The sequence below is a fragment of the Monopterus albus genome, unplaced genomic scaffold (genome assembly GCF_001952655.1).
Source record: "Monopterus albus unplaced genomic scaffold, M_albus_1.0 scaffold155.1, whole genome shotgun sequence".
Lineage (NCBI taxonomy): Eukaryota > Metazoa > Chordata > Actinopteri > Synbranchiformes > Synbranchidae > Monopterus > Monopterus albus.
The window spans coordinates 893,087-906,303 of record NW_018128035.1 but is presented as its reverse complement, the minus strand read 5'-3'; the positions used below and the strand labels follow the sequence as shown (position 1 = coordinate 906,303).

Below are 13,217 nucleotides of genomic sequence, written 5' to 3'. Positions count from 1 at the left end.
AGGCAGAAGGCCGCCCACCAAGAGCCGGGGTCTGTCGGAGGTTTCTTCCGTTAAAGGGAGTTTTTCCTCCCCACTGTCACCAAGTGCTGCTCAGGGGGGATTTGTTGGGTTTTCCCTATGTAATAATATTGATAACAGTAAGGTCTAGACCTTAGTTTGTAAAGTGTCCTGAGATGACTTTTGTTGTGATTTGGCGCTATACAAATAAAATTTGATTTGATTTGATTTGTGCTTTGTCTTTACGGGCTGAACGGGAGCGCGTGGATGGGAAGAACACTATGGCTGCACAATGCAGAAGCAAACCTGAAAGAGAAACCTTTTTTAAATTTTTTGGATAATGGTCCAGGTGTGGTGTGTAGACCGCCTCAAGTTAGGCCCCTTCATGTTACGTCACTCAAGTCACACCTCTCCACTCATGTCCAATATGTCACACAATTTATGCCCTATGGGCCAATCAGAGAACGAGCTGTCACATCAAAATCACCGCCAACTTCAGAAGAAAGAAGAATATCTTAGTTAGCATTAGCTCCTTAGCCTCAAGGACTATGACATTGATATTTCTTTTTTTTTTTACTTTATTTGCGCAATAGAACATAAAACAAGTTGAACATTGCAGTCACCTAGCAGTCATGACGCCACAATGTATATGCAAACGCTATATTACGAACAATCAGTGAGCGTGAGCTTGTTGCCAGGCGTCCTGTCAGTCTTAGTGGAGGTTTATGGGGAAAAGGATTTTCAGTTGCAGTACTGCGAGTGACCACTGAGGCTGCTTGTTGAGACTGGTCGTGCATCCATGATGCAGTTTCTATGGTAAACGTCCAACGATGATGGAATCGCCGATTCAGACTGACAGCTTGACAGCAGCTCAGTGTTAGCAGACAACAGCAACACTGAGCTGGCCTTTGTCCTACTCCACCACCATCGTGGCTGCAGAGGCTGGGTGCAGTGACCTCTGACCTCCTTCTGGTTGGATGCAGATACAGAGGTGCAGCCAGTCCTCATCACTGATTCACCTACCGATTCTCTTTACAAAAGTTTTGTCCACAAAATGTCAGGAAATAGAGGACATCAGTTTCAGCCCTTCACACACTATCCCATAATAAAATCCAGTGTCATGGTTGCACCACATGATGACGGACACATCTTGGCCTGCAGAGCTGTACTGATAATAAGGATTAGGATAAGGATAATCACCTTTATTTGGCCAAGTATGTGGGCTGGGGGTGACATGATGTTAGGCTACAGAGCTACCAGGTTGCTAGTGCTCACAAATCTTTAATTCAAGAGCACAAATGAGTTGTTCTTCCACGAGACACCGAGCAGCTCTCAGATGAAACAGATGACAGGAAAGATGTCTGACTTTGGTGATTAAAGGCTCCCTTTGCTCAGAGCTGTTACGTAGAAAACTACAGATCTCTGGCCTTAAAGACTACAACTCCCAGAGGAGTAGTGCTTGTGAAAGGTATGTTTGAGATGAGCGCTCTGAGCCCGAGGTGAAACCAATTGTGTCTGATCCTAACTGCACTGTAAAAAGTCTACCATTAAATACAGAGAACACCCACAGGTGTATGTCCTAAAAATAAAGAGTTCAAAAAGGACTGTCCTGCCTGTTCACCACTGTCTGCGTTTGTAGACCAAATGTCCTGAGAATAAATCTCAGTCCTCCGCTGGAGCTGGAGACTCAGAACCACCACAAAGAGACTCCTCTCTGGGGCTCCTACACTGTAAGTCATTAGAAATCTAAGCTGCCTTAATGCCTCAAAAATGTGAGTTCAGCTTGAGCGGTTAGCTCGGAGTCATTTGATGAGTTTTGAAAATGTGAAACTAATTGTTTGTGTTAATTTTCATCTCCTTCTGCTTCAACTGAGAAAACTGGAGCTACAGGAGAAAAGTACCAACCGCTGGAGATTCTGTAGATGTAAAGAGGACATGGAGCGCTTCACTGAGCCAACACACTGTACCCAGGACCCCAGTTTGTCCATGTTTGAACGTCATGTCTTGGACACATATACCGCTCCTGTTTTACTGGCTGAGCATTATCAGGTCCGACCAGATCAACTCTGATGGTCCCCAGGTCAGTTCTGGTTCTGCTGTCTTCGAGGAAGAGTATTTCTGCATGTTGGAGCTCAGATGTTTTGGACCTGCTGACCTGACCACTTTACAAACTGTTGTCTGCAGCTGACCAGCACAGTTATCAGTGGGAACACGGAGCCATGTCTTCATGGTTTGGCCCATTTGAATGTTTCATTATGAGCATGCTCGAGTGTCAGAGCTGCTTTCAGCTGTGGAGTCTGAGCTGAAGATCTGCTGCCTCATTAGAGGCACTGAAGTGTCAGTCAGCCTCCACTCAAGCACGCACCCACACTGAGGGTTGAAATAGGCTGCAGTCAGATAGAAATGCAGAGAAATGAGGGCACAGTGGAGTGCACGTCGGCACATCATACAGTACGAGGCTGTGACCTACATATGACCTGTTGAGTCTAAATCCACTCACTCAGAGTCCCACTGCACAGAACTAGGAAGTCTCTGAGGATGGGAACTAATCAGCCCTCACACTAATGATTTGTTCTCTTAAATGAGTTCTTTTGCACATCGTCCCTGCGGCCACAGAGTCTGGCAGTCTCTGAGCTGGACCTCTGTAGCACGAGCACCGTTTCACACTGAGACAACATCAGTGTGAATACATCAGACAACCAGCTGCCTGTTCTCGCACACGATGCTAACACCTGAAGTCAAAGCTGAAGTAACAGCACTTCACAACTACAAATCAGTAATAAGCTCAGGGCCTCAACTGAAGCACTTAAACACTGAGCTGTCAGTTTATTACCTGTGTCAATCTGAGTCAGTCTAACCCCACATTCTTGCAGTAAACCCTCCTCCATGAAGGCGATAGCATTCAGTTTGTGTTCACCCTGGACTGGTCGATACTGAGAGCTGCTTCTCCTATTTAGTCCAGCCTGTTTACATCAGTGAGTGTGAATATAAAGGCTCAAGTTCTGTTTGTGCGCAGCAGAAGATTAAAACACAACTTGCACACAGTCGACCACAACGAGATGTCGTCTGTGCTGCTGCTCCACCATTTAGCAATGGAGCAAGACGCATGGCAGGTTTTTGTTTTGACACGTGGACAGTTTCTGTTTGGAAACACACACACACACTGCTGTAAACTGCACGTAAAGAGTGAGCCAGCCCACTCCCTAAACACACTTTGACTTGCACCAGCTTTGTGCTCTGACCAGCCTTATCAGACAGAGACAAGGCGACGGACGTAAAGAAAAAGCAAGAGAGAGAGAGAAGAGAAAGGAACAGACAAAGGGTGAGAAACCTAACGAGAGAAAGGGGAGAGAGTGAAAACCAGTGATATGTGAGACAAGCTCATATGTACAGTATGTATGTGCAGAGGTATGACACACACAGACACACACAGCAACAATTCATCCACTGAATGTTGTAAAAGCCTTATTTTGACACATGAGTGACTGAAGTGACAGACAGGAAGCGACAGCGAGTGAGCCAGGGCGATCGAACATGTGTTAAAGATGTGTTAATAGTGACAAATGTCGAGCTGACGCAGTGACGAGTACCAGTGCTCGGCCTCAGGCTCATTCACAAACATTGTTTGCTGACACTTTCCAGCTCCTTGCCACCTGACTAGGAAGCTTTTAACTTAACTTTAACTTTATTGTCATTGTACATTGTACAACGAAATTAAAAATGCAATCCTTCGATGATAAAAAATAATCATAAACAATAAAACCCAACAAATTTACACACTCGCATCCATACACATCTGACTATTGCACAGTTCTCATAAAATCCCATCTATCATTCAGATTTGAAGGTTTTAGCAGCATTTAAAGCAACAATAGCTCTCGGATAAAAACTGTTTCTTAATCTGTTTGTCCTTGCTATAATTGTTCTGTATCTTCTCCCCGAAGGCAGCAGTTCAAACAGACAGTGTTCAGGGTGTGATGGGTCCTGCAGAATGTTTTGTGCTTTTTTCAAGCAACGGGAACTGTACAGTTCTTCCAGAGAAGCAGTTTCTCATTCAGATTGTTTTTCTTCAAAAGACTGAGAAAATACAATCTCTGCTGGGCCTTCTTCACCAAAGCAGTGGTATTTGCGCCCCAAGTCAGGTGCTGCTCAAAGGTAACACCCAAGAACCTAAAGACGGCCACCCTCTCCACCTGATCTCCGTCGATGAACAGTGGCTTAATGTCCGTTTTATTTCTCCTAAAGTCCACTACCAGTTCCTTGGTCTTGGCGGTGTTGAGGATCAAGTTGTTTTCCCGACACCAGCCACAAAGCCGCTCTACCTCATCCCTGTAGGCAGACTCATCGTTCCTTGAGATAAGCCCCACCACAGTAGTGTCATCAGCAAACTTAATGATGGTATTGCTGGGGTGGGTAGGGGTACAGTCTTGTGTATAGAGGGTATAGAGCAGGGGACTCAGCACACAGCCCTGTGGGGAGCCGTTACTGAGGGTGAGGACAGTCAACATATAAGAACCTACTCTAACCCTCTGCGGGCGGGCAATCAAAAAATCCAAAATCCAAAGGCATATGGAGCTTTTCCAGGAAGCATAATCTTTTCTGCACTAGGAAGCATCTTACCTTCTCACAAACCTACCAGGAGGCCATCTGAGGCTGCAGCTACAGACCTGGATGAACTCGCTGACACCGGGACATCATACGTCAGCTTCTGTGAGGACCTTTTGCACAAACTCCAGTTCACAATGGAACTCAAGCAGCTTCATCGAGCCAAGGAGGAGGCCTACAGTCATGGGGACAGGATCTTGTACAGGCAGGCCAGGAACACACTCACAAGGGAGATGATCATAGTAGCTATAAGGAGCTACATCCCCCCACCCTCATCCCCGTGGCCTCTTTCAGAGACAAAAGATAACGAAGGCACCAGGCCCAGACAGTGACAGGAGCTCTTCTCCCTCTACACCAACAACTGTACCTCAGAGGACCCCCTTGTTAAAGTCCTAAAGTTCACAGACGGTCATTGGTCTCATTTGAGACAGTGACGAGGCAGCCTACTGACATGAGGTTGAGCAGCTGGTCCATATGGTCGCAACAACCTGGAGCTGAACATGCTGAACTTACCATGTGACTTCTCTCTGGGAACCTCATTACAAACATTTTACCTCCTGACTACCAAATTAGGAATCGTTTATCCTCTTGCTTCCTATCCTCACTTCCTATTTAAGAAGCCTTCTTTTCACATCTTACCTCATTAGGAAGCTAGATGGTTCTTTGCCTTCTTACTTCATTACTGGGATGCTCCCTTACTGTGCTTCTTGCTTCCTCACTAGAAATCTTCAATTCCTCTTTACTACAAAAGCTATGATGCTTTTTATCTCCTCTCTTTGAAATGAGGAGCCTTCCTTAACTCCTCACGTCCTTTCTAGAAAGCTGCCTGCCCTGTGTTTTTGTCCTTCAATTAAAAGTCTCTGATTTCTTTAATCTCTAGTTGGGGACACTGATATTTGTTTCTTCACTGACTCCCTCCAGCACATATGCTCATCCATATTTAATGTGCGGTGTCTGGCGGCCATGTGTGTGGGTACGACTGTGTAGAAATGAAATGGTCGGCACGGATTAGTGTATATATAGCAGTGTGTATATAACTGTGCTGTGTGCGGCTCCCTGCTGTCTGCCACCATCTGCTGCTTTCTGAAGCTGAATCAGAGTCGAGGACATGGCGGAGGAGCAGATCCCAAACACTCCAGCGACAGGAAACATTTTACTGTTGCTAGGAAACAAATTAAAACCACAGGAAGCATAAAAAACATGTCTGCCGACCCTGTTTCTGAAACCACAATTTACAATCTGAGTTTGGTTAGGAAGCTTCTTAGGCAGGGGGTCGGGAGGCTACAAAAGCTTCCTACTTAATCACCAAAGAAGCAAGCAGATAGGGAGCTTAGGTAATGTGGATGTGAAGATGTGTCCTAGTTTGACAGTAAGGATGAAAAGAGCTCTCTAATAAGGAAACAAGAAGGAACACATGCTTCTTGGTTAGGTAGTGAGGTGATAAGAAGCTTCCTTTTGAGGAACTAAAGAAGTTAATGCTTCCTAGTGAGGAAATAGGACATAGTTAGATAAGTAATGAACGTTGCTGCTGAGGTTATAAGGTGGTAAAAAGGAAGGAAGCAAGTAAGCAGAAAAAGATATCTCCTCCTAAACTGTGTCCTGGCTGGGGAGCTTAGAGGTCGAGGAGATGAGTGAGCAGAGGGTGTTTACATGTTTACAGAGCTTCATGCCTTCTGATATTCTTACAAGTGTCAGCACCAGTGACGGTAAATTTGATTGTGTGCGAGCAGAGTGTTTACAGGTGGGAACGGGAGTCTGCAGGTTATGATCAGACTTTACTGTGTATCAAGTATATTCTGATGCTTATAATTTTCTACTTGGATTGTTACTTGAGGCAAAGTATTTCTACACTGTGGTATTACTTTTTTTACTTGAGTAAAAACATGTATGCACTTCTTCCAACTGGTTTTTCCACAGGCGTGAGGGAAACCGACACTTTCAGCTTCACTGTAAATGTTTCAGTTGAGTATTGACAGTAGTTCTCTGGGGGGCCAGGACACAGACCTGCCTTGCCCAGGCCTCAGCAGCCAGCGTCAGCAGTATTAAAATAGTGTGAACCATAACATGTTGCTTGATCCTGTCTGCAGCTCGGCCGCCATGTCTAAAGCCACGGTGAAGAAGCTGCACTGGCGCTCCAAGGTAACAACACATGTTACGAGCTGGAAAGGAAAATGGTAATTTCTCTTTGCCATGTTTAACTCATTAACACTGTTGCCGTGTGGCTGTGTCTGCCTTGCCCTCCATCTTGTCTCCAGGTGCAGGAGAGCTTCGTCCCGCTGGGCGGGGGCTCAGGGGAGCTGGGGCTGGCCATCGGCGGGGGGGCCGACTACGGCGAGTTCCCATTTGTCACAGCAGCCCCTGGTGGTGGGGCCACAGTTGGTGACATCATCTTAGAAATTGGCGGGACGCCCGTATTGGGGATGACCCTTGGTGATGTCAGAGGAGTTCTCAACTCTTGTCCTCATCCAATCAGGATCAAGACTGTCTCACCAGGTGAGAGGACAGGTGTTTGTAAAGTGGTTTTCTGTTGTTCTTGCTGGTTTTTATTTACACTTCCTGAATTCTCCAGCTCATCCCCTGGAAACATTTGTCATCATTTCCAAAAAACATGTGCTGTAGTTTGAGCTGAAGTTGTATTTTCTGGTATATTATTATATGTTCACTTCTGAAGCACTTGGTAACTGATGAACACATGAAGAGAAAAGTTTGCAGAACTGAACTGATTCAATGATTAATCGACAGACAAAAACTGAACTAGCAATAATTTTCATCACCTCCACTTTCCATTTGGCAAACCAGATGTGGTGTAATTCCAGGTTCTAATAAATGTAGCACAGTAAAAGAATGAAATGTGCTGGAATAGAAGAAGCCCCCGTGTACAGTGCATGTACCTCCATTAAGTGCAGCAGTGTAGTTGCTTTAACCCACTGGGTGACATGATGCCACCCCCACCTGTGTCCCAGGCTCTTCTCTGTGTAAGGACCTCAGGTTATACCTCAGCAAGTGTTTCACTCCGGGCTCCATGGACAGTCACCTGCAGCAGCTCATCAGGGAGAACCTGTACCTGCGTGCTGTCCCCTGTAAGACACACCTGGACACACACACACACACAGTTTCTACTGTAGCGTGGTTAAAGGATGCAGCATGTGGTTTGGTAGGTTTTTTTGTTTGTTCTGCAACCAGAGAGTCCTTCTGACAAACACATTTAAACCACTTCACATGGAGTTTAATGCAGCTTTACTGCAGCTACAGTTTGCAGCTGAGTCATGTAGAACAGTGTAATAAAACACAAACTACAGCCATGTCTGTTGGCAGAAAATGAACACTTCCACCATGTCACAGCCTCTGTCAACTGTCCCCGTGTGATGACATCATGGTGCAGGTACGACCAGACAGCCCCGGGACGGAGAGATCTCAGGTGTGGACTACAACTTTGTGTCCATCGAGGAGTTTTTCTCTTTGGAGGAGTCTGGAGCTCTGCTGGAGAGTGGCAAGTTCAAAGGTACGAAAAACAAACGCACCCACAACAACACAACAGTACACACTGATGTTGTAAATGCATTTGTTACTGTGTGGCTTAAAGGTGCCACAGCGACTGACAGCATCTCTAACAGTCAGAACATTTAGTGGATGGGAGACCCGATCCCCCCGCCGGGTCAGACCCGCCACTGTGTCTGACCCACTGTCGTCCTCATGAAGCCATTCAGTGACCTAGAGCTGCAGCCATGAGTCAGTTCACTGGTAGAAAATGAACCTCAGCTATTTAGAAGCAACAGTCACCGACATGTTCTGGTTCCACCTTCTTTAATGTGAGGAGCTGATGCTTTTCTTTGTCCGACATGAGAATCAGCTGAGTCTCTGTGGATCTGCTGGTTGGACACAACGAGACGTGTAGAGACGCCACCTTTGGCTCTGGAGAGTCACAGTGGGACTTTTCTCCAGTGTCTGACATTCTGGGGACAAACGGATCAATCAGATCATCAGGATGATGATCAGCTGATGATCAGTGACCAGTACTGGAAGAACATGTAGGGGAAAGAGGAGCCTACAGCGACCTCCCAGACCAGGAGCAGACAGCAGCCTGTGGGGACGGCTAGAGGCTTGATCCCAGAGACAAGTCATCATGTGGGAGGCAACTGGGTTGGACAGCCCTCTGTCCGTGGGGGGTGGGGGTCAATTAAACAGTGTTTGGGAGGAAAAGAGGATTTTCTGTCTCTAATCTTCAAACCTGCCGTGCTACCCCCGTCCTACATCTCTCTTTACCACACTATAACCCCCCCTCCCCCAGTATTAATCTGATGGGATTAATGGGACTAAAATAGAAACTGAATCCACACATGAATGTCCATGTTCACACTAAATAAAATGACATTTTATTATCTGACTGAACATTTTGATTTCACAGTCTCCATCTTCTGGGTTCCTGTTGACAGTCTTCTTTCACAATAAAAGCCTGTTGTGGCTTTTCCTTCTTTTATTTTTTGATTTTTTTGACTGATCTCAGGAACGTATATTTCAGGGAGCACTGACTCGTGACCAATCATGTCTCTGTGTTCTCTCCAGTGATTACATTTAGCTCCTCTTGCCTTTTCCTACCTGGTTCTTTTCCCATTGTTCATTACCTTTGTTTTATTTTTATTGTCTTTTGTATCAGCGCTTTATTTTTTCCTGTTTACTTTACTTTATGTACCCGTGTTTCCACAGTGGAGCCTGTGGACTTACATTTTCATATGCTGCTTCATTCCCACTGTCTTGGCAGTTTAATAAAGAACTAATCGGATGTAGTGTGTGATCTTTACTGTGAGACTGGTGCAGCTCCTACTGGGTGGACTGGTGTGACAAGATTTAGCTGTGGAAATAAAATGCACAGTATCTACTCCAACATCACTATCCAGTCCCAGCTGTGATGTGCTGATTGTTTTATTTGTCATCCAATCACAGGGAACTACTACGGGACGCCCCGGCCCGTCCACATTGGCCCGGAGAGTCCACCAATCACGTACCAGGAGCATCGAAACCTGCTCAGGAACTTCAGGACAAGGAGCAAATCTCTGAGTAACCTGGAGAAAGCTGTGGAGGAGGGAGACATCAGCGAGGAGGACAGTGCACTGTCGGGTACGTACACACCCAGTGGTCAGTTTATTAGGAACCCCGCATCAGACTGAGTCAGTCTGATCCAACAGTGTTGCAGTAAGTCCTCCTTCATTCAGGCTGGCCAGAGGTACTCAGCCCTTCCACTGAAGTATCATGGTCACAGAGTAAAACCATTCAGACTTTATTGGCCATGCGTGATTAGAGGTTGGCTCTCTGTGTGCTTTGTAAGGCAACAATAAATAAAAAATGAATTTAGTTAAAGTCTGTGTATTCAAATGGGACAATGTGCAATCAGTAGGAGAAAGAACAGGAGAAAAAGAGACACGATCCTTATAAATGTACAGATTAGGCAGATCGATATATGCAGTGGTTATATTTACATCTTATTGCACTGTGGTGATTTCTGTGTCCTGTCATACAGCATGTGTACAAATCCTGCTTTACTTGCCTAAGTACTGAAAGTAAAAATACTCGGCACCACCTAGAATTACAGTGTCTCATTTCATACAATACATTATTGGACACTAGGGCTGCAGCTGAGTTAGGGTTAGCTGACGTTGACTACTTCATGTACCTCCTCCGAATCAAACCAGAACTATATATCAAACTCTATTAGTGATTCTACTTTGTATTTTGAATCTGCACATGCCAAGTAACTAAAGCTTTGAAAAAAGCACAGTGCCAATATTTCCCTCAAAGACATCAGATGGAAATACATACAGTAGGTGAAGCTGTAGCTGGAACGAGCAAAGGTTCCCAACATGTGGACCGCGTGACTCTGAGGGCCACGAGATGATTAACGGGAGAAAAAACAAACGTTCTTTTGCATGAAATAGAACTTTTCTCCAATTTGTGCTTTTTGTGAAATACTGGAAAGTTTGGCCTCAAACATTTGTCTGAATGAAACCATGTGAACAGTTTAGAGGAAACGTCTCTGATGGAGCTGAAACCTGACAATAGGCACAAGCAGAATCTAATTTTTGTACGACATTTTAGCGCTGCCTTGGCGGCGTAGGCGGCGGCCACCAGTCGCACACACGCTGTGTGTCAAGAGACCAGAAGTGAATCTGGACTTCAGCAGCTTCCCTTTCACTTTGAGCCAAATTATCTTGCGTCTGGGAAAACGTCCATGGCCTGGATCAGACCGAACACAGTGTGTGTGTGTTATTTGTTCTGGTTTCTGTTTGTAGACTCAGACTTGTTTGTGATGCTGGTTGTCCTCTCTAATGAAACTCCTAACACACACACTCTCTATCAGCAGGTTCAGCCGGTGCCCCGCCCACCACACTGCCTCACAGTCAGTCATGGGAGTCAGCAGCGGGGAGCCGGGAGGGGATGGAGAACGGAAGTGGAGGAGGAAGAGGACTAGGGAGAGGAAGAGGAGGAGGTCCGCTGCCTGAGAACTGGGAGATGGCCTTCAGTGATTCAGGAGAGCCGTACTACATCGAGTGAGTATCAATATCAGTGAGCGATCATGTATTAGAACTTTTAGTCCCAGCTGAGTCGGACAGTTTAGCGGAGCTGTGGAGCTCTCATGATGTTTCATGTTACAATGTGAAGCCTGGTGCATTCGAACACTTTATTTCTGTGCTAGGCCTGATTATGTGGACCAGTACGCCTTAGTTTTAATGAGTGACTGTTCAGGTTCAGGTTATGGCCCCCTCTAACCTCCCTGAACCTCTGTGACTTTATTCACATGATGGCAGACCCTCAGTCACTGTCAGTGTGTTTATGAATGCAGAGGTTTTGAAATGCAGCCAAACAAGCTGTAGTTTAACTTAGAGTCACAGCCAGTGTTCCTACATTACCCAGGATTCACTGTGAAGAGACTGGTGATGAAGGTGATCTAGAGTCATGCTTCCATCGTTTCCAGTCTACTGTACTCCAGAGTTAATCAGTCTCCCTTTCTCATCTCCAGCTGGTTCAAAATGCCGCTGCTTGGAGCCGTGACCACATAACCCTGGTTCTGGCTTCCAGTTCATTTTGGAATAGATTTAAAATGACCATTATTTGTTTTTAAGGCACTAATGGACTGGCCCCCTCTAACCTCCCTGAACCTCTGCAGCGTTACAAGACAGTTAGATTCCTTGGGTCCCCAGATCAGTTCCTTCTAAACGTACCAGGGGCCAGATACAAGCGCCGGGGCGACCAAATGACCCCAACACTGTGGAGCGGTTTGCATGTTAACATTTGATCTGACAGTCTTTATGTCACTTTCCATGACCTTTGGACCACAGTGGAGTTGACATGTCTCCTCTTCTAATGTTTGACTGTGTTTCTTTCTCTTTACTTTATTTCTATGTATGTGAAGTACTTTGGTCAATAAGTTGTTGTTTTTAAAGTTCTACATAAATAAATTTTGATTTGATTTTGATGTCGTCTGTCAGTCATAAATCAAAGACGACCAGCTGGCTGGATCCTCGAGCTCAGAACAAAGAGACAACCTCCTGCACAGAACGTAAGTCTGTTTGATTGATCAACTGATCGATGGCCTCAGCACCGCCTACTGCTGCTAGTGGTTTGTTGAGATGAAGTTTTAAAGAAGTTTTGAACCAGCACCACCATGGACTGGGACGTAGCATTTTTATTCATTTCATTTCTTTTCATTTGTTTGATCATATTTAAGGATAATAGCATAATAAGGATATGGATTTAGATCTAATACATGAATACATTAATTTGCTTCATTTATTTATTCACATTTCCTTCATGACTCTTTCAGTGCTTTTACTGTATGTGACGTGCGAGCTCTGAACGAGAACCACAGCATTACAGTTAGAAAAGTGTTTGATGTACAATTTACAAAATAGAATTCCTAGAACATTGTAGAGGTTCATAACTTTTATTTTTCATGAGTTAAGTAGGAAATATTTTAGCTCTGAGTTGCAACTTTCAATATACATGTATTTAGATTATCTGTTGTTTTAAAAATACAGTTATGTCATAATGTTTTATTGTGCAGTGATAACTTTTATCTTATTTTCATAATAACAATAATAATATGAAGGTAAAAGTCATGTGTTTTAGCTCGTTTCATGATTATGATGTAGTCACTTATAATTTAGACTAAAAGCATCAAATATGTGGAAACGTCATTTTAATTATGAGATTATAATGTTAATATTTACAGCCTTTGTATTTAGTGTTTATTTATTACTATTTATTGTTTCTAAATTGGTTTGTGATGAACTATCTGATCTGCAGCTGAGGAGCAGAGAAACTCGCTTCCTGTTGGGACTTTTATTTTGACAGCAGCAGCCAGCAGGGGGCAGCAAAGACTCAGACACATACACGTCCTGTCTGACATCACCACAGTTTGATTCGCTAGAATCTCTTGTTGGAGAATTTGATTTAGAATTGAGTGTTTGTCCACAGCTGAGGGCTCGAATCAGGTTTTAAAGATGCACCCAGCCTGTCCTCTACTGTTGTCCACTATCCTCTCATGTGTTCTGCTGTCCTCTGGCTCTCTACTGCCTTCTGCAGTCCTTCACTCTTTTCTAATACCCTCTGCTCTTTCCTGC

General features: G+C 44.8%; 1 protein-coding gene across 5 annotated transcripts in view; it reads left to right on the top strand.

The window, feature by feature from the left end:
* Window positions 1-13,217, top strand: part of LOC109968597 (membrane-associated guanylate kinase, WW and PDZ domain-containing protein 1-like) — a 48,192-nt gene that overhangs the window by 11,895 nt on the left and 23,080 nt on the right. For 2 of the 5 annotated variants that reach the window (XM_020614961.1, XM_020614965.1), the window contains exons 1-7: window positions 4,045-6,741; window positions 6,858-7,095; window positions 7,566-7,682; window positions 7,985-8,104; window positions 9,544-9,717; window positions 10,955-11,144; window positions 12,084-12,154. In XM_020614961.1, the coding sequence (XP_020470617.1) occupies window positions 6,667-6,741; window positions 6,858-7,095; window positions 7,566-7,682; window positions 7,985-8,104; window positions 9,544-9,717; window positions 10,955-11,144; window positions 12,084-12,154 (985 nt within the window). In that variant the 5' untranslated portion in view covers window positions 4,045-6,666. Of the gene's footprint in view, window positions 1-1,265; window positions 2,078-4,044; window positions 6,742-6,857; window positions 7,096-7,565; window positions 7,683-7,984; window positions 8,105-9,543; window positions 9,718-10,954; window positions 11,145-12,083; window positions 12,155-13,217 lie in introns of those variants that run through there. The other 3 variants (XM_020614963.1, XM_020614964.1, XM_020614962.1) reach the window with 3 other exon arrangements.